At 38.5% G+C, this 22,200-nt stretch overlaps 1 protein-coding gene across 2 annotated transcripts in view; it reads left to right on the top strand.

The window, feature by feature from the left end:
* The window catches only part of caska (calcium/calmodulin-dependent serine protein kinase a), a 240,132-nt gene that overhangs the window by 107,004 nt on the left and 110,928 nt on the right, over nucleotides 1–22,200 (top strand). For both annotated transcript variants that reach the window (XM_063005494.1, XM_063005493.1), the window contains exon 2: nucleotides 152–264. In XM_063005494.1, coding sequence (XP_062861564.1) covers nucleotides 152–264 — 113 coding nt within the window. The remainder of the gene's footprint in view (nucleotides 1–151; nucleotides 265–22,200) is intronic.

The raw sequence follows: 22,200 nt of genomic DNA, 5'->3' as shown, positions 1-22,200 counted from the left end.
TGTTTGCTCTTTAAAGTTAAAAGTCTTTGAGGTTGCAAAAAAAATCATTTGTCACTCTTAACTGTCTGTGTTAAAGATTCTTTTTTGTTGTGTACTGTATTTCATGTTCTAATAATTACGCTAATCTGTGTGTGTGTGTGTGTTGTCATAGGGGGCCATTTAGCGTGGTGAGAAGATGCATCAACAGAGACACAGGCCAGCAATTTGCAGTAAAGATTGTAGATGTGGCCAGTTTCACCTCAAGCCCCGGCCTCAGCACAGAAGGTAATTTACCTTACTCTTACATTTTTTTTTGCGCATATTTGGGCTGGGACCTCCGGGCTAGGCTCAGAACAGCCTTAGTTCTTTGTGCTGTAATTAATTCCACAAGGTGTTGAGAACCATGAGGCCATGTCATGATTGCTTTACATAATTGCTGCAGAATTGTTATCTTCAAATTTGTTCTGCTAAATGTGGAATTCAAGCCTCATCTCAATGGTGCTCTGTTTGATTACGATCCGGTGACTGGAGAGGCCACTGAGGTACACTGAACTTGTTGTCATGTTAATAGAACCAGTTCAGAACAAAATTAAATGTTCTTTGATTTTATGTAATTAATTTTAGAAACCTTTTAGTGATGTGTGTAGCCAAAACACACATAGCCAAAGAGAATGGGGGTCCCTGCTGAGTCTGGTTCCTCTCAAGGTTTCATCCTGTAATTTTAAGGGAGTTTTTTCTTGCCACTGTCGCCCTCGACTTGCTTAACGGGGGTTTTGGTCTGTCAGTCCTGGATTCTGTAAAGTTGCTTTGAGAAAATGTCTATTGTAAAAAGCGCTATACAAATAAATTTGACTTGACTTGACTTTGAGACATGGCACATTATCAAGCTGCTATGACTGTCTTCCGAAGATGATTAAAGACCCACCTCTTTACTAAGCGCTTAAGCTGAGAACTAACATGTGGTTACTAACATTCTTATTTATTTATTTAATTCTAACAGGGTTTCAGCAGATTTGTATCTTTGGACTGTTGTCTACTTAAACTAGAGTAGTGTAATATTTACTATTAAAGCACTTCTGTAAGTCACTCTGGATAAGTATCTGCTAAATGCCAAAAATGTAAAGGTAATTGTGGCCATAAGGGTCTTTCAACATTCCACGGTCCATGGATTCCATGGATTCCATGGATTCATGCTGTTGATGCCAAGTTGTGACCCCACCATCTGTTTTACACAAAAGAAATGAAGATTAATTGTTCCAAGCATTGTTTTAATGTTTACAGTGTTGGTGATCTTGTGACTACTGTAGCCTCAATTTTTGTTATCATGAATAGAAATAGAAACTAACATGGTTTTAGCTGTTGTTGCCTAGCTGCCCTTAGGTTTTGAGTTGTTGTGCATTTGGAAATGTTTTATGGGCCAGTCCAACTAACGAACTAGGGACATCTTGTCACCCCAGGGGGTCAATCAGAAGAGATTGACAGATCAAACGCAGTTAAGCTGTCTAACCCCATATAATTGCCAAACTAGGCAGCACAGAGGGATAGAAGGCACAGGTAAGGTCAGCTATGAAAGAACTCTACGCCTCTGTGTCTTCAGCTGCTGGTCATAGTAGATCACAGAGAAAAACAACTCCAAACCTGGAGTAGCTCTTGGATGGCTGCTACCACATTATGATGTTTTTATTAAAGAAATATTAATTATTACATATCATATCAACATGTCATATCAAATATAAAAGACACTACTGCTCAGTTGAGGACACATCTAGTATTGATCAGTAGCTCTAAATTTGGACTGCAATAACAATATATATGAGATTTTGCAGCTTGTGTATGTGTGTGTTTTTGTGTGTGTTGTGTGTGGCAGAAGTCTGGTCTGGCTCTATGTTGTAATTATACTCAGTCCTGACCTTGACTAATTATTAGAGTAGCAGTGTGTTCTATTCATCAGTGCTTATGCCAGATTCAAGATAAATCCCCTCACTGGGTTAGTTGGTCTGAGCTTAGTCTTAATTTGCCTCATTACCCTACTAATCGGTTCAGTCGAAGCCACAACCAGCTAATAGCAGTACTAAAGATGACTAGATAAAACAGATACTAGGATACTTGGCTACTGGTTGCGCTCTTCTCTGTAGTATTGTAACTTTAGATGCAACCAAGTTTGCAATAAAGTTGTCTAAATGTCACTAAATATTTGCTGCACTTTAGCTTATCCATTAGTGTTGATGCCACATGGCTCCATCGTCCTAAAGACCTGAAACTGATCCTCAATACGCTTATTGTTTTTTTTAAGTACACAGGATATCTCTACATATATTTATATATATTTAATCCCATTTGACTTTTTTTTTTATGTTTATGCATTGTTCCAAAACATAGTGTTCAGTGTCTGGAAAAATAAAAAAGTGTATTTCTTACCTGGACCAATTTATACACTTGAGTGCCCTGTGATGGAATGATGGCCCACATACACAAAAAAAGGTCACCACCTGGATTTAACTAAGCAAATAGGTAAGAGCCTCCCATTGGATAATTACTGCATGGGTGATTGTTTCAGCTGGCAACAAGTTATTTAACCCTAACTGATGCAGTGAGTAGCTTCTCATTTGTTTGTTTGTGGTCTAGAAAACATCTAAGGAGATTGCTGAAACTACTAAAATCGGGTTAAGAACTGTCCAACGCATTATTAAAAAGTGGAAGGACAGTGGGGAAACATCTTCGAGGAAGGAATGTGGTCGGGGAAAAAAAACTTGAATGATCGTGATCGGCGATCACTAAAACGTTTGGTGAAATCAAATGGTAGAAAAACTACAGTAGAACTCAGGGATATGTTTAATAGTGAAAGTAAGAGCATTTCCACACGCACAATGCGAAGGGAACTCAAGGGATTGGGACTAAACAGCTGTGTAGCCTTAAGAAAACCACTTGTCAATGAGGCTAACCGGCAAAAACGGCTTCAATTTGCTAGGAAGCATAAAGATTGGACTCTGGAGCAATGGAAGGAGGTCATGTGGTCTTTTGAGTCCAGATTTACCCTGTTCCAGAGTGATAGGCACATCAGGGTAAGAAGAGAGGCGGCTGAAGTGATGCACCCATCATGCCTAGTGCCTACCATACAAGCCTGTGGGGGCAGTGCTATGATCTGGGGTTGCTGCAGTTGGTCAGGTCTAGGTTCAGCAATGTTATGTGCCCAAAGAATGAGGTCAGCTGACTACCTGAATATACTGAACAACCAGGTTATTCCATCAATGGATTTTTTCTTCCCTGATGGCACGGGCATATTCCAAGATGACAATGCCAGGATTCATCAGGCTCAAAATGTGAAAGAGTGGTTCAGGGAGCATGAGACATCATTTTCACACATCGATTGGCCACCACAGAATCCAGACCTGAACCTGAACCCCATCGAGAATCTTTGGGATGTGCTGGAGAAGACTTTGCGCAGTGGTCCAAATCTCCCATCATCAATACAAGATTTTGGGGAAAAATTAATGCAACCCTGGACAGAAATAAATGTTGTGACATTGCAGAAGCTTGTGGAAACGATGCCACAGCGAATGCGTGCCGTAATCAAAGCTAAAGGCGGTCCAATGAAATACTGGAGTGTGTGACCTTTTTTTTTTGGCCAGGCAGTGTATATTGTTTTCATGCCTTACCCTCAGCGTTAGGTGCTTGGGTGGATATTATCTACTAAACCTCAGCGTTGCTATTAGCTGGCCAGGTGGCACAGACTTGATTGGCTATGTCTAAGGAAAGGGAGATAACGTTGAACAATTCTTTTAATACATTTCTGTGATGGTTTCGGAAGAGTGAAAGGTTTTCCCTCTTATTCTCTTTTGATATAATAATTCACCTGTTTAACAGTCTGGGATCTCCATTGTCTTATATTGCTGTTGGTAGTGCTCCACACATTTTTAATGGAAAGCAAGTCTGAACTGCAGACAGCACCAGTCCACCACCTGCACTCTCTAATTACAAAGCCTTTAAAAAAAAAAGGTTGGTTTGTACGAGGGATCTTCAAAAAGTTTTTGCACGTTTATATTTTTGTTGGAAACGGTGAGGGTGGGAGGAGTAGTAATTGGTTGTGTCTGAGAGACTGAGCGAGAGCTTATATTCCGGATTTAGCGCCATCTGATTTCCACCTTTTTGGATGCTCAAAGAAGCTTTAAAAGCAAGATTTTTATGTGATGATGATGATGTGAAAGCAGCAGAGCATCAGTGGCTACACACTCAACCAAAAACATTTTTTGCTGATGGCATTAAAATGGTACGACGATGGGAAACATGCATCGTAAAGGAAGGTGACTATGTAGAAAAGTGATGTCAATTGTTTTTGAAATTCTTAATAAATAGAGTTTAAAAAGTGTGGAAACTTTTTGAAGAAACCTCATATGTTAGCGCCGGTTTGTATTTGTACATTATGCAGTGAACCTGTGCCATTGGCAAAGACTGGCTTGTGACCTGTTCATACTGTGACGTTTAATTTGCATTTGTAAGTACTGAGTTTTCTGAACTATCCAAGTGCTTGCGGGTATTTATTTCTTAGCTATTTTCGTTTCCTTTGACTTAATAATGTTATGGAGTGTTAGGGGTAAAATTCCAGTTGTGCAAGAGAAACCTTGTTATTTTGCATTGTGACAATTTCTAACCTTTTTCTTTATTAGCAAACAACTTTTGTTAAAGCTCTTTTACATGCAATTATTATTGCATTAACTGTTTTAGATTTTTTTTTTAGTTAACAGAGTGTCTGGTCTAAATGCCACTTATACCCCTTTTCCACCAAAAAAACCATGGTTCTTGAACCGGTTCTGTTCAGGTTTCTCTGAACCTTGGTGTTCTGTAGAGAACCGACGCGCATTTCCACCAGTTTTTGAGAACCAAGCAGCGTCATCATCGGTGGGTGTTACTTAACGAAAGTTAAGAGCAGTAATATCATGGTGGAGTGTGTAGATTATGTGCGAGCATTTGTGCTGCTGTTACAGATGTTTGTTTTATGTAAAAAGCATCGATCTAACAATCGGTGATAAGAAGACGTGACGTGTTTGTCGCAGTTGTTGTTTTCTTTAGTTCATTGATGTGAGAAGCATTTTGCGCTTCAGTTTCACCGCAACCCTCGGCACAAATAGCCGATTTGCACAGTTCTCGACTTAAGTGGTGAAACATCACTAAAGTTCCACAACATGAACATTAATCTGTGGGAAATAAACATCAAATCTACTCTTCTAAAACATGTATCTGTGTTTAGCTGGATTTACTTCTCGTGTGTTTATGCAGCTCGGGGAGTTGAAAAAGCTTCATGCTTTATTTTTCACGTTAAGCGTGTTTCATTCTGTCCGGGTCACTTTTATCACGTAATATCACACAGTTCACCTTTAAGGCGCTTTGAAAATATCAGTGGCAAACTGGCTCAAAATTTAATCAGGTGAAGTTTAAAAGATAAAAATGCAGCATTAAGCTCCATACGAGACACCAGCTGACGGCATTGTTGCTGTCGCTATGCTGTACAACATGACGCGCCCACAGACGGACGTCACGGTTCGCGCTGAAAAACCAAGTATTCTGTGGTGCCAGATTGGCCCGCTAGTTCGCTGTCTGGAACCTCTTTTTTCCGGTGGAAACACGCGGAACCGGTTCATAATCAAGTTCGGGAACCGGACCGGGCTCCGTGCCGCGTCGGTGGAAAAGGGGTATTAGTAAATAGAGCTCACTTTACACCCTGTTTAATGTAAACTTGGCCAGCTCTTTTTTTCTTGTTTTTCTGTAGTAACCATTTGATAAAGCAGGGCACATGGTGTGTTCTTTTCTCTCTGCTCAAGGGCCAAGGCTATTGGATACTGTCAATCTTAACACTGATTAAATTTACAAGCATGCCTTAAAAAAAGTAATTACATTGCTGTTAGTTATAAAATTGTCAAGACAAGGTGTTACATCACCTTTTAATTAAGTTCTGTCATATTTTAAAAAACTAAGGGCCCCCGTTACAACTTCCCCATTCTAATTTAATATTACACTTTCTGTGTCAACAGTCCAGGATCTTTATTATTAAATATTGTGCTTAAATATATAGCAAACATTTTTGATGGCAGACAGGTCTGAATTTCAGGCAGACCATTCTAGCAGCAGCACACTTACTTTGGCACTATACTGTTGTAATATGCAGAATGTGGCTTGGCATTGTTTTAAGGAACAAGCAAAGATGTCCCTAAAAAAAGACATTGTTGGATGACAGAATATGTTGCTGCAAAATATGTATTTACCCCTTGCTATTAATGGTTCCTTTACAGGCAAATGGCTGAGGCCTCGCTATTGGCGTTCAGTCTCAGGTGTGTTACTGCATTGCACCCAGTGATTCCGGGTAAGCCAGGTCTACCACGACTCTGGGCAGGATAAAGCAATGGTTAAACATGAAAATGTAAAAATATAAATTTATGGACCATGATTAGTAATTGTGATTCTCTTAGTTAATCCTCTTGGCCATTGCGACCTCTGCTGGCTGGTCAAGGTGCCTTCAGTCTGAGTGGTGAATAAAATGCATTGAGGAGTGTAGCGTGAATCTTGTACGTGATACAGCTCTCTTGAGACTCCACCTCTGGCAGGTGAAAGGAACCATCCAGTGACTACGCGTGCATGCAAGCAGGGCTGGCGTGAGCAGCCGAGGCGCTGCAATCAGGGATTGAAAATGACTAGATTGGGAGAAAATAGGAAAATACGAAAATAAATGAGTAAGTGCCGCTAAAGCTGCATAAAAACCTAAATTCCAGCCCTGGGTCACAAAGAACCCACCCATTAAAGTGCTATAAACACCCTTCCTTTTACAGCTGTAATATTTGTCTGTAATATTTTTTAGTTTACATATTAATTCCAGACATTTATAAAAATATATAATTTACCATTAGAGTTACATCTGTGTTTATTTTTTTAATCCAAAATAGCTACTAGGCCACCCAAGGAAAATGGGTCCCTGTTGAGTCTGGTTCCTCTCAAGCTTTCTTTCTTGTAATATAATTAGGGAGTTGCTCATCAGGAGTTTTTGTGTAAAGTTAGCATTGAGACAACGTTCACTGTAAAAAGTGCTTTTTAAATAAATTTAGACTTATTTATTTATTTTTTGTTTAAAAAAAAAGTTAGACTTGACCTCCATTCCCTCCTGACACTGCATAACCAACAACACCAATACATTTAATTTAGATACTTGTTTCAGTACTACCATTTGCATAGTGGCACTGGGTTTACACTCTAACTTATTGCTCTGTGGGTTTTGTGCTTTGTACACAGTGACGTTGGAGCTATTTGTATGTTCTTGTTTGAATGTTAGAATCATTCACACTAGATAGATAGATAGATAGATAGATAGATAGATAGATAGATAGATAGATAGATAGATAGATAGATACAGTGTATCACAAAAGTGAGTACACCCTTCACATTTCTGCAAATATTTTATTATATCTTTTCATGGGACAACACTATAGAAATAAAACTTGGATATAACTTAGAGTAGTCAGTGTACAACTTGTATAGCAGTGTAGATTTACTGTCTTCTGAAAATAACTCAACACACAGCCATTAATGTCTAAATGGATGGCAACATAAGTGAGTACACCCCACAGTGAACATGTCCAAATTGTGCCCAAAATGTCAATATTTTGTGTGACCACCATTATTATCCAGCACTGCCTTAACCCTCCTGGGCATGGAATTCACCAGAGCTGCACAGGTTGCTACTGGAATCCTCTTCCACTCCTCCATGATGACATCACGGAGCTGGTGGATGTTAGACACCTTGAACTCCTCCACCTTCCACTTGAGGATGCGCCACAGGTGCTCAATTGGGTTTAGTCCATCACCTTTACCTTCAGCTTCCTCATCAAGGCAGTTGTCATCTTGGAGGTTGTGTTTGGGGTCGTTATCCTGTTGGAAAACTGCCATGAGGCCCAGTTTTCGAAGGGAGGGGATCATGCTCTGTTTCAGAATGTCACAGTACATGTTGGAATTCATGTTTCCCTCAATGAACTGCAGCTCCCCAGTGCCAGCAACACTCATGCAGCCCAAGACCATGATGCTACCACCACCATGCTTGACTGTAGGCAAGATACAGTTGTCTTGGTACTTCTCACCAGGGCGCCGCCACACATGCTGGACACCATCCATTCCAGTAATCCATGTTCTTGGACTGCTTGTCTTCAGCAAACTGTTTGCGGGCTTTCTTGTGCGTCAGCTTCCTTCTGGGATGACGACCATGCAGACCGAGTTGATGCAGTGTGCGGCGTATGGTCTGAGCACTGACAGGTTGACCTCCCACGTCTTCAACCTCTGCAGCAATGCTGGCAGCACTCGTGTCAATTTTTTAAAGCCAACCTCTGGATATGACGCCGAACACGTGGACTCAACTTCTTTGGTCGACCCTGGCGAAGCCTGTTCCGAGTGGAACCTGTCCTGGAAAACCGCTGTATGACCTTGGCCACCATGCTGTAGCTCAGTTTCAGGGTGTTAGCAATCTTCTTATAGCCCAGGCCATCTTTGTGGAGAGCAACAATTCTATTTCTCACATCCTCAGAGAGTTCTTTGCCATGAGGTGCCATGTTGAATATCCAGTGGCCAGTATGAGAGAATTGTACCCAAAACACCAAATTTAACAGCCCTGCTCCCCATTTACACCTGGGACCTTGACACATGACACCAGGGAGGGACAACGACACATTTGGGCACAATTTGGACATGTTCACTGTGGGGTGTACTCACTTATGTTGCCAGCTATTTAGACAATAATGGCTGTGTGTTGAGTTATTTTCAGAAGACAGTAAATCTACACTGCTATACAAGCTGTACACTGACTACTCTAAGTTATATCCAAGTTTCATGTCTATAGTGTTGCCCCATGAAAAGATATAATAAAATATTTGCAGAAATGTGAGGGGTGTACTCACTTTTGTGATACACTGTAGATGGATGGATGGATGGATGGATGGATGGATACTTTATTGATCCCGAAGGAAATTAGAGATCGTAAAACGTCCCAGAGATCGTATTTAAATATCTTTGTGATACTGATGATTCCATCTCAATGTCTAACTGACTATGCTTAGCCTCAATTAGTCAGCTTTACATTTCTGATCATCTTGTCTTATTAAATACATTTTCTAATGATTGAAGTTGTTCCTGCCAGGTGTTGTGTAAAAATCAATGTCCAAATAGTAAAGACTTGAAGAGTCGCTTGGAAATGTTGGTTTTGAGCATGGTTGGTGTTCGACTGAAAATGTGATCTCTTATCCCTCACACAGCACTGCATAAAAACTGTCATTTATTAATCGCTGATATAACCACATGGGCAGGGCATTACTTTGGCAAACCTTTGTCAAGAACTACAATATGGAGTTACATGCATACATGCAAATTCCACTAACACTTTACAAGCATCAAGGCTCTTCTCTGTTCCAGCACCCAAGTGGTGGAATGAACTTCCTCTGTCTGTCCGAACATCTGAGTCAATTGCTGTCTTTAAAAAAACGATTATAAACCCACCTTTTTAACTAAGCACTTGAGCTGACTTGTACTTATTTACAAAAATAAATAAATAAATAAAAATAACACTTTGGTTCTAACAGGTTTCAGCAGATTTGTGTTTTTCGACTGTTGTTTACTAAAACTTGAGAAATGAAATGTTTACTATGGAAGCACTTCTGTAAGTCGCTCTGGATAAGAGCGTCTGCTAAATGCAGAAAATGTAAATGTACTGTGCTAAAAAAGCCTTATGTTAACCATCTTCAGAAGCAGCGTCAAGTTCTCTGGGTTCAGAGGCATCTGGGATGGACCATCACACAGTGGAAACATTTATTGTGGCCAGACAAATCAGAATTTTAGATCTTTTTTTAAATAAGTGGATGCTGTGTGCTCCAGACCGAAGTGGAAAAATGCCATAAGTGTCAAAAGTCTGTTATGACATAGGGTTGTGTCAGTTCTCTTGGTAGTCAGTTAGGCATTGAGATGGAATCATCAGTACCACAAAGACATTTAAACACTATCTCTAGTGGATAAGTTGCTGGACTATTAATGGAAAGGTCGCTGGTTCAAGCCCCACCTCTGCCAGGTTGCCAATGTTGGGCCCTTGAGCAAGGCCCTTAAACCTCAATTGCTTAGACAATATACTGTCACAGTACTGTAAGTCTCTTTGTATAAAAGCGTCTGTTAAATGCTAAAAATGTAAATGTAAGTTACACTTCTGTGATGGATGTGCCGTCCATTCATGACATCTTTTCCAGGGACATCCATTTATTTATTCAGTCAGACAGTGCCAACTTTTTTGAAATGTGTTGCAGGTCTGAAATGTAGGAATGGATGTTTGTTAACAAATGAAATGAAGTTCAACATGAAATATCTCGAGTTCATATTGTATGCAACGTGATTGTGATTTATTCATCAGCATGAATGCTGATTAGATCTGATTTTTCACTTCAATTTAAAGGTAGTTCTGTTTTTTTTTTCTTTTAATTGAGCATCTGCCTCAAAAATCTAAAAACATACAATTTTTTTTCACACTTGTGTTACCCGGGGTTTGAGCTTTGAGACTGTGCCATCCATCTATTCATGATTTTGACACTGGAGTGAATTTTTCTGGTAAAATACAGGTGATTTTATTGGTAACCTGTGGTTTAAAAAGTTTGAATGTAGCACTGCCTACATGAATCTAGCTGGACTTTTTTTTCTTCAACCTCCCCTGCTTTCTGCTTTGGGAGCATAAATCCTCCTGGGCTTTAGACATTATCAGGAGAGAAAAATATGTAAGCTTGGCTATAGAACTGTTTACTGCCTCTGCTGTGTCTTGATGATGCTCCTTAGGGAACACATTCATCACCAACATAGCTGGCATTAAATCACAGCCGGTGCTGGCTGCAGCTCCCACAATGCATGCAAGTGCACTATTGAATAAAGAGTGTTGTTAGATGTTGCAGTATGCAAGTTTCCTTTGCATTAATAGTTTTTAGTAAATCCTGCATACAAATCAATGCATTGTTGCTTTATGGTATTTGGGTTCAGGGGATTTCCCAGCACTCTCAGCATCCTGTAATGTGATAATGTGTAGCTGGAGAAGTATTTGGATAATGTGGAGCCTCAGCATGCAGTGATTTATGTGTTCATGTGAATGTCAAAAAGCCTGCCACCCAACACTTGGCATATACATTATTGTGTTCAGCTAAAGTTAATTGGAACGTGCAATGTAGAGAAGAGCAAATTTAGATTTAATCACTATCTAATTAAAAACAGATGGCAACCTGAATGAGGTATCATTCTCTTTAAACCAAGGGAAGGCATTCTGTCCCTCACTGGTACATGAGCTAACGTTTTCCCCCACTTGTTTCACTTTTTATTGGGAATGTGACAGGATGACAAATTATACAAATATAATAAAAAAATTTTGCTTTTTTCATACTGGCACATACTTTACCTTTTTCATTACAACCTAGAGTCCACCTTTGTTAATAGATTACAAATAGATTTTATACTTTAAGACTTAAAAGAATTTATCAGACCACTGTTTCTACTTCTTTAATGTTTTGGTTTTAGGAGCCTTGTGTCCAATGTAGCTTTAGTTTTCTTGTTTGTGTCTGGATATTGCAGCATGTTTGTTTAGAGGTTTTCTGCTCAACACGGTTGTAAGCAGTGTTTTTTCCAGTTTTCTTTCTGTCGGCTGTTCTTAAGTCAAAATGTTCGTTAGTTAAACCTATTTTTCCCATATGAAATAATGTACATAGAATTAATCCGTGCCAGACCCCCCAAACCACCCCCTTACCTAACCTTTCTAATGTCTTAAATGGTCTTTTTTGTTATAAATACAAGTATATTTTCCCTTAAATCTTAAATTATAGAATATACATTACTGTAATAAACAATAATAATAAACTACAATACCACAGTAGTACGGTACTGTACATAAGAAACAACACATTTCAGTACAGTACGTGTGCTGTACCATACACCATAATAAATTTCCTTCTTTTTATATAAAATTTATCTACCAGAAACAACAATAACTCTCATATTTCTCTTTATTTTAATAGTGTTGTATTTTGTAGGTGTAATTGCACGAAAGAAAGAATACTTTACGATTTCCTTCTTCTCTCTCACTCACTGTCCCCTCTGTCTGATACACAGTGACACCTACTGGCAGGTGTAATTATACAACAACAAATGTAATAGATTTTTTCATTTTCAACACTAGGCTTTTTCTGCACATTCTCTGGGGACATTTTAATATAGAATTTTGCAAAATAAAAAGAAAACACCGAAAAAAAATCAACGTTCGCTGACCGAATGTTTGCTCACTGTGTATATATATATATATATAGAGAGAGAGAGAGACACACGGAGTCAACTTTTTCGTGATGTCACGTTTTTCGCGAATTTTGGTTCGTAATTTGAAATTTGTTTGTACGTTAAGTTGAAAAAGATCGTTCGTAATTGTTCATATGGTTAACACTGAAATTAAAAGCTGATTCTTACAATTTCTCAGAACCCCAAGCTGTAACACAAGTTTAAAAGTGAAACAGTGAGGAATATCCAGCTAAACACAGATACATGTGGACACTTTTAGAGTGAATCTGATGGTTATTCCACACAAATGCAGAAGCGTCTCATATGCATACTTTGATGATGTATTACTGCACCGCTCAAGTCGAGCACTGAACAAAGCGACTGTTCATTGTTAATTTGAAATTGTATAAATACATTTTTTTTTTTAAACAAACTGAACACATTGAGTCTAAGGGAAATGTTGAGTTTGACACTGAGGGTACAAATTTCTTGACATTGAGTTACAAGGTATCACTGTACATTATTTATTTCAAGAAATCTAAATGCAAATCTATCTGCTGCACTATCACTGACCTAATTAGAGCAGTATTGCATAGAAATTATGGAAATACATAAAGTAGGAACAGATTAATAGATTTTTGTTCAGAGATGTGTTAGTCTCAGCATTTAGCAAACAAGACTGATGACTTCTTGTCTGGCCGTCCCAGATGGGTTGTTCCTGACCTTTTTCTTGTTGCATATTCTTATTAATGAGCTAAAACTATTATTCTTCCATAATGAAGGATTAGTAAGAACAAACCAAATTAATATCCATAGCAAGTAAACAAATAAGTATTTACAGGTATTTACATTTGTCTATTTTGTTTAACAACAGAATTCTTTACACAGACTGCCAGGTATTAGGATCTAAAAACTTACCACAGCTTAAGACATCTAATAGCAGTTGTAATGATAAGTTGTGTGTTGATAAGTCAGGATACAAGTACAGTGGCAAAGTTATTAGATTAGGTTATATTAAAATAAACCAACTAGTAAAACAGAAAACAAGATGACACTAACAGAAACAATAACAGAAAACCAGGAAATAATTGACATTTAAACAATGAAACAGTTATTTACACTTAAACTGTAACCAAACATCAACCAATGCAACACAAAGGAGAAATGAGAAAGAAGGTGTAGTTTCAAACTTATTGGGGGAAACATGGGGAACAGGTAAAAACAATAGGCTTAAAACATATCAAAGCAAGCTGTGGTGACTGGACATAGGGCTGTGCGATATGACTAAAAAAGTCATCAAGTGGCGATATACGATACGATATAATGTAAACTTAAAGTACAGTGGCAGGCCTCTGCCCACATTTTATCTTATATTGTTTATAGGTTATCTTAAAAACACAAACAATTGTAGTTCTGATAAATTCTGACTAATTACAGTGTTTATATTTTGTATTATTGTAAGGCTGTATTTGTAGTCATATTGACATTATTTATATTAAACAAACCAGCAGAATCTTACAATCACATTTCTGCTGTCCGTTTTACTTCATATTAATGAGCATTGAAAAAATCCTGAAAACGTTTAATATTTGATAATGCTTTGCTATCATTGCAAAATGAAAGCGCATGGTACACAGCAGCACCGCGACCCAGATCAACCACACAGCAGCATAAAATCATAAACGCTGCTTACCTGAGCTTCCATTAGGAATATAATTCACTAGTTTTTTCTTTTTGGAGGCCATCTTGTATGTTTTCAGAATATTTACAGAATATATAAAGTAATTTCCAACTGTGTTTGTTCACCTAACTAATAAAAATCATTTTAAATCATTTATTCTGTCGGCTGTCGTGGTTAAAAGCTGAAACTGGTAATTCGTTCACTAAGCTGTCACTTATACAACAACCAATGAAGAGAGAGATTCCGCCCAAAATCTGAATTTGGACCCACTCATACGCCAAGGAAAGCATTCCACTTAGCGCTTTTGTGCTTTGTTTTAAATGTTCTCAAATGGCAATCTGTGTATTTTACGCATACTCGAGATATCGAATATGGTCATTTTTAACATCGTGTAAAAAATAATATCGAATATATCGATTTTTGCGATATACCGCCCAACCCTAACTGGGCATATATCAATAAATGACAACAAAACACTTAATTCCACATGTGTTATTGCCTTGAGAACTGCAACATATAGAATGTCTGAAGTGATTTAAAGCTGTACCATAAGAGTATACTTGTGTACAACATGTGATCATTTTATTGCCTTGGATAAAAGCACTTGCTCACATGATAACATTCCTGTTGTCTGAAGTGGTGTCCAATATACTTTAAAATGTATTTAGCTAAGTTACATCTTACTTTGCAAATATGTAGCTGGACAATTTTCGTCACTTGCATTAAACAGCATTTATTTTGATTCCAATCAGTCAAATTCACAAAAAGGCTTTTTTTTTAATTTACTGAATAACCTGCTAACTAAATCACTTAATTGCAAAAATCTCCTCACCTGCCATATTTGCTTTAGCTGAATTGTTTTTATTGAGAGGAATCGGCTGCATGATTTTGAGTCTCTTCTTAATTCACAATCCTTAAAATCAGAGAGTTGACTCTACTTGGAATCAGCTCTCAGCTGTTCTATATAAACTCAGGTTTGGGAAAAAAAAGGAAATTCGTGTGGAGGGTCAGCTGTAATTCAACTAACACAGACAGACAGACAGACAGACAGACAGACAGACAGACAGACAGACAGAAAGCATAAAACTAACTAGCACCCTAAAGCTCTGAACAAATAAACTTTCAGTTTAAGCTAAACTGAAGTTTGTTGCTAATCTGAGCTAGAGGATAATCTTTCTTACATGACAGTCTCTATGATCATGTCAGTGGTAAAGCTCACTTGATTGTGGACACTGTCACCCATGTTCCAGCAGCTTGACTTATATGATTATAATATTGATAATAATAAATAATAAATAATTAAGTTATTGAATTACATTATTTACATTTGTTATGTACACTATGCCAGTGTTTCTCAACCTTTTTTCAGTCACGGCACCCTTTTGCAAAATCTCAAGTCACCCAAGTCTAAAATGTATTAAAAACTTACACTCTGCATCCCTCGGACTGCTAACGCACACGCGCACACACCATAAGGTGTCATTTAGGGAGGAAGGGGTAAACGTGACTTACTTTTAATGGGAAACCTGAGCCTGGGATGATGCACACAATCGCTCTATTCTGGCGGGGATGGATGAGAGGCAGACACAGAGCTCCTGGTCCAGAGCCCTCAGTCGCTCCCTGTACTTGTTCTTGATGTAAGTTAGGCTCGAAAAGCTCAGTTCGCACCATGAACGAATCAGATTTAACATAATTAAATGAGTTTATAGTTTATTTCTCAATTATTTGTCATTATACTATGAGCACTGGCTCTCTCAACTCAAAAGAAGCTTTATTGGCATGACAAATAAGGACATTCGGATTGCCAAAGCAAGTTAGAGAGAAATAATAAAAATAACAATAACAAAGAACAAATATATACCAAATAGTTACATGTGCAAAAAATATTAAATAGAATAAAATATTAATAAAAACCGTGCAAAATAATAACAATAAAAAATTATAATATTTACAGTAATGAGGTAGTAATAACGATCAGTTTGAGTGTGTGTGTGTGTGTCTCTCTCTCTCTCTCTCTCTCTGTGTGTGTGTCTCTCTCTCTTTCTGTGTGTGTGTATGTGTGTGTGTGTGGATAATTTTTATTGTTATTATTTTGCACTGTTTTTATTAATATTTTATTTTATTATATATATTTTTGCACATGTAACTGTTCTGTATATATTTGTTCTTTCTTATTGTTATTTTAATTTTTTCTCTATAACTTGCTTTGGCAATACGAATGTCTTTATTTGTCATGCCAATAAAGCTTCTTTTGAGTTTGAGTTGAGTGTCTCTCTCTCTCTCTTTGTGTGTGTGTGTGTGTGTGTGTCTCGCTCGCTCTCCGCTCTCCGTTTTCGGATTTGAATTTCGACAATAAACAGCTCTTATTATGACTGATTAATTCCCTCTACTGATGTGAAGCTGAATGGGTGGATTACAGCCGAACTGCGCAGAAATAAATATATATATATATATATATATATATACTGTATACTGCCTCCCAGAGGCGCGACTCGGTTCCTTTTGTTCATTTTAAAGAGCCGTTCAATAGAATCGGATCTTTCACGAACGACCCATCACTATCAGAATACTTTTGACGGCACCCCTGACAAAGCCAGACGGCACCCCGGTTGAGAAAGGCTGCACTATGCTACAGAAACCTATGCATGTAATTAATAACAATAACAGAAAATGTCTTTGTCATTGTACATTGTTCTGACATGCCTGGTGTAATGCCCGTAGCTAAAGAGATATGCTCGGTCCACAATAATGACCCCACTGTATCTGGAACTGTGTTTTTTTTTCTCAAACTGCTTTATAAATAGAATGTAGGGAAATAAAAAGGGTTAAAATAAGCAAAGAAGTAGTGTAATTGGGGGTGGGGTGTGCACAGGTTTAAAAAATGTGAAACCTATTGTTACACAAAGCCCGATAAAACTGGAATTGAAATTTAGAATAATTGTCACAAAGCCTATTATAAGCATATAATAATTATAAATTAATTTGAAGTTGTTGTGCAATTTAGAATGTGGTTAAATAATAAATATTAGTATATATTACACAGCTGCTTATTACAACTCTACACATATAGACAAGAACAAATCAGATGTTTTTGTAATTGTGAAGAATACAGTCTAAGCAATTGAGGGTTAAGGGCCCTCGCTTTATGGCCCATCAGTGGCACATTGTCAGTCGAGGAGCTTGAACAAACAAACGTCTGATTACTAGTCCAATTTCTGAAACAATTAGCTACCACTGCAATATTTTTTGTCAACCTCCATTGATACAACATTTTTGGGCCCTATTCTCTCCACATTGTCCATATGAATGTTCAAGTCAAATTTATTTGTATATCACTTTTTACAATAGACATTGTCTCAGCAACTTTACAAAATCCAGGACCAACAGACCAAAAAAAACCCTGTTGAGCAAGCCGAGGGCGACAGTGGCAACCTTGAGAGGAACCAGACTCAGCAGGAACCCCCATCCTCTCTGGGTGGCCTGGAGGATAAATTGATTAAATAGGATTTACACAAATCATACATATACAAAATTAAATTAAACTAAACGTTATCACTAGCAAAATAAATTAATAAAAATAAAAACAATAATAACATAAACAATTGGAGTTCTTCTTTCTTCAGTCCAGTCGGTGATAAAGTCTGTAGTAAGTTCTTGACATTTTTGGTGCAAACGCGCCAGGCGTGTTCCCCACCACATAACCAACATTTAGTATTTCTTTACAAACAGCTGCAACGTGACCTAGACGCTGGCATTTAAAACATCTCAGTGTGGGTGGTATATACAACATTACAGTGTAGCTCACATATCATGACACATTCAGGTAGTAGTGCTTTCCCGTTTAAGGTCAAGACCACTGTTGTGCTAGGTTCTCTTTTCTATTTTTGGTAAAATGTAGTCGTTTGACTTGATTCTAATTTTGCCTCCAATGTGTCAGTTGTTACAGAAAAGGGTACTCCTGTGAGTACACCCTTCAGCCCTCGATTTTGCTTTTTTTTACTGCTACACCTGATAGTTGATAGACCTTGTGTCATATTTTGCTAAGTTTTGTACATACAAAATATTATTGTCTTGCTGATTTTATATTGCCCAAGGCTTTTTTTTTTTTAAATAATTTCCGTAAACCTGAAAACTGAGCTTATTGACTGTCTTAGCAAGTGCTACTACAATCTTGAATTTTACATCCCAAGACTGGTCCCAGGATGCTTTCATCTGAATCTAAATATTTCCTTTTCCTTTCACTTTGCCTCAACATTCACAGCACACTCTGTCGCCACTTTCCACTCTCACACCATGGGGTGTTCCTAAAATCAGAAAAAGGAATAATAGTAAAAAAAAAAATGAGGACATTGTTATTTAAAACATGTTCAAACATTTATCTCATTGTGTAGTATCATGTAGTAGTTTTCTCAAGCAGAGGTATTTTGTTTTTCCAACTAAACACTGTAGTGCTTGTATGAGAGCTCTTTCTTTTCTTTAATGTGAGAAGTGGCATTTTTATGATTGCTCTGTGTATGTGTTCCTGTGAGAGTTTAAGTAAAAAAGTTGCAAACATGTCCTGTAACCAGATCACCGTCCACCATGACCTTCTTTACATCCTGGTTAATGACTTCTGGCAAAAGATTTGAAGGCACAGAAAAGCTAAAGCAATAAAGCAGGACATATTTATTACAGTTTATACTTTATTTTTTGGCAAGATGAACTTTCACTAAACCAATTCATTTCATGCTTTGCTTTCCGTTACCCCTAAAAGTTTTTTTAAAGATCTGTTGGGCAGTGGTAGCAGAGTGGTAGCAGAGTGGTAGCAGAGTGGTTAAGGAACAGGACTAGTAGCCAGCTTGCCACTGTTGGGCCCCTGAGCAAGGCCCTTAACCCTCAATTGCAGAATATAAAAAGTTTAAATTTTACCATGTATATAATTGAGTACTATAAGCTTTGCTTGGCCCCACAAAATGACACATATTTAAGTATTGTACAATTACCCTTAGCTCTCCCTTTAACAAATAAAACGATGTTTGCAAACTCCACTGTACAACTTGACCACAGGTCTGTTGTAGAAAAGTGGACAACTTCTATCTTTAGCAACTGACCTGAAGTATGCCCCATAAGACATACCTGGAATCCACCGTTTTAATTGTTGCTCTGAAAGCTTCTTTCTTGACTGTTTATAGAGGAATGTTATATGACTTGCTGCCTACTAAAGCCTACAGCTGTTGTATTAACTACGCTAAGGTATGGCGGTATTTACAAAATCCATAGGGTATGATGAATGTACTGATACCGCTCAGCCCTACTTATAACTATAAAAATTGAATAAGTAACTGTAACTTGCCAGCTTTATTTCAACTACATGATCATACCTGTCTAAAAGTATAACATTTCCTCCCTTTACATTTTTAATGGGTCGTACATAATCTCAGTGCTAAGGCATGCCACTAGCTGATCATCTTATCATCATGCTGCCCAAAACCTTATAATGAAAAGTCCTGTTTATCTGCTTTATTATAGAAAATCAATATAAGTAAAACTGCACAGATACTATAAGTGGAAGAACACTGTTTGGGGCCTGAAAAATTAAATAAACTCTGCAATAAATGCACAATTAGTTTTATACATGATGCAGCATAAATGTGCCTTTTTTCCCTACACTTCTATTTGATGAATTGGGCTACTAAGATTGCACCATGTTGTAAAATATTTTGTTGGTGCTTCATAGCTTCAGGAATCCTTGCCTTGAGTTACTCCTTGTGTGGACTTTGTGATGCTAAATTAGTGTTTATAGGGTCTCCTCCCACCTCTCAAAATGGCTATTCTAATTTGCCAGTAGGTGTGAATAGGTGAGTAAATGGGTATGTGTGTGACAACCTGTAATTTATTGAATTCTGCAAGGGTCCCACTTTCAACCAGGGTTTCAGGGTCAGACTCCCAGACTCCCCAGGTACCCACCCCAACCTTTACCAAAAAAAGAATAAAAAAGAAATTAGATAAATTTATTATTGAGCTATTTTTTTAATATTTCATTTAGATATAATAATATGTATACTGTATATATACACACACACATCAGGTATAACATTATGACCATCGTCCTAATGACCCGTTGAGGCATGGACTCCACTAGACCCCTGAAGGTGTGCTGTGGTATCTGGCACCAAGATGTTAGCAGCAGATCCCACAGATGCTCGTTTGAATTGAGATCTGGGGAATTTGGAGGCCAAGTTAACACCTCAAACTGGTTGTTGTGCTCCTCAAACCATTGCTGAACCATTTTTGCTTTGTGGCAGGGCGAATTATCCTGCTGAAAGAGGCCACAGCCATCCAAGAATACCGTTTGTACATGGGTGTACATGGTCTGCAACAATGTTTAGGTCACCTACGTGTCAAAGTAACATTAACATGGATGGCAGGACCCAAGGTTTCCCAGCAGAACATTGCCCAAAGCACATCACACTGCCTCCACCGGCTTGCCTTTTTCCCATAGTGCATCCTGGTGCCGTGTGTTCCCCAGGTGAGTGACGCTCATGCACCCAGCCATCCACATGATGTAAAAGTAAACGTGATTCATCAAACCAGGCCACCTTCTTCCATTGCTCCATGGTCCAGTTTTGATGCTCATGTGCACATTGTTGGCGCTTTTGGCGGTGGACAGGGGTCAGCATGGGCACCCTGACTGGTTTGTGGCTATGCAGCCCCATACGCAACAGACTGCAGTGAACTTCTTCAGCAATTTAAGCTACAGTAGCTCGTCTGTTGGATCGGACCACTGAGCCGGCCTTCGCTCCCCACGTGCATCAATGAGTCTTTGCCGCCCATGACCCTGTCGCCGGTTTACCACTGTTCCTCTCTTGCACTTTTGATAGATACTGACCACTGCAGACTGGGAGATGCTCTGACCCAGTTGTCTAGCCATCACAATTTGGCCCTTGTCGCTCAAATCCTTACACTTGCCCATTTTTCCTGCTTCTAACACATCAACTTTGAGGATAAAATGTTCACTTGCTGCCTAATTTATTCCACCCACTAACAGGTGCTGTGATAAAGAGATAATCAGTGTTATTTACTTTACTTGTCAGTGGTCATAATGTTATCCCCAGTCGGTATATATAGCAGCAATAAGGACAACACAAGAACCAGTTTAGGCCAACTGAAGAGAAGGAGTAATAGGAGAAAGCTTAATATTTCAGGTACGTCTAGAAAGTCAAGCTCAAAAAATAAATAAATAAATGCATCCCAATTATGATTAACGGTTTGCACATTAGATTCAAAAGTAAGGGTTATTTTGTTGGGAAAAAGGACCACATTGCCCATACATTGGTTGAAAGAAGAGGGAGAAACATGTTTCTACTTAAGCAGTATACATTGCCTGGCTAGCAGGGTACAAAATGCTATAACATCAAGTTGATTAATTAATATCGATCACCAGATAAAAATGACATGTCCCTGAATGGGCCTGAATGACATCTAATAAATAAGGGATCCATATTTGGTCTATGCCTGGTCCAATATACACTGCCTGGCCAAAAAAAAGGTCACACACTATAATATTTGGTTGGACCGCCTTTAGCTTTGATTACGGCACGCATTCGCTGTGGCATCGTTTCCACAAGCTTCTGCAATGTCACAACATTTATTTCTGTCCAGGGTTGCATTAATATTTCCCCAACATCTTGTATTAATGATGGGAGATTTGGACCACTGCGCAAAGTCCTCTCCAGCACATCCCAAAGATTCTCAATGGGGTTCAGGTCTGGACTCTGTGGTGGCCAATCCATGTGTGAAAATGATGTCTCATGCTCCCTGAACCGCTCTTTCACATTTTGAGCCAGATGAATCCTGGCATTGTCATCTTGGAATATGCCCGTGCCATCAGGGAAGAAAAAATCCATTGATGGAATAACCTGGTTGTTCAGTATATTCAGGTAGTCAGCTGACCTCATTCTTTGGGCACATAACTTTGCTGAACCTAGACCTGACCAACTGCAGCAACCCCAGATCATAGCACTGACCCCACAGGCTTGTACGGTAGGCACTAGGCATGATGGGTGCATCACTTCAGCCGCCTCTCTTCTTACCCTGATGCGCCCATCACTCTGGAACAGGGTAAATCTGGATTCATCAGACCACATGACCTTCTTCCATTTGCTCCAGAGTCCACTCTTTATGCTCCCTAGCAAATTGAAGCCGTTAGCCTCACTGACAAGTGGTTTTCTTAAGGCTACACAGCTGTTTAG

This window comes from Trichomycterus rosablanca, chromosome 12, assembly GCF_030014385.1.
Source record: "Trichomycterus rosablanca isolate fTriRos1 chromosome 12, fTriRos1.hap1, whole genome shotgun sequence".
Classification (NCBI taxonomy): Eukaryota; Metazoa; Chordata; class Actinopteri; order Siluriformes; family Trichomycteridae; genus Trichomycterus; species Trichomycterus rosablanca.
Note: the sequence above shows the minus strand (reverse complement) of the source record. Positions and strands in the feature narration are given on the sequence as shown.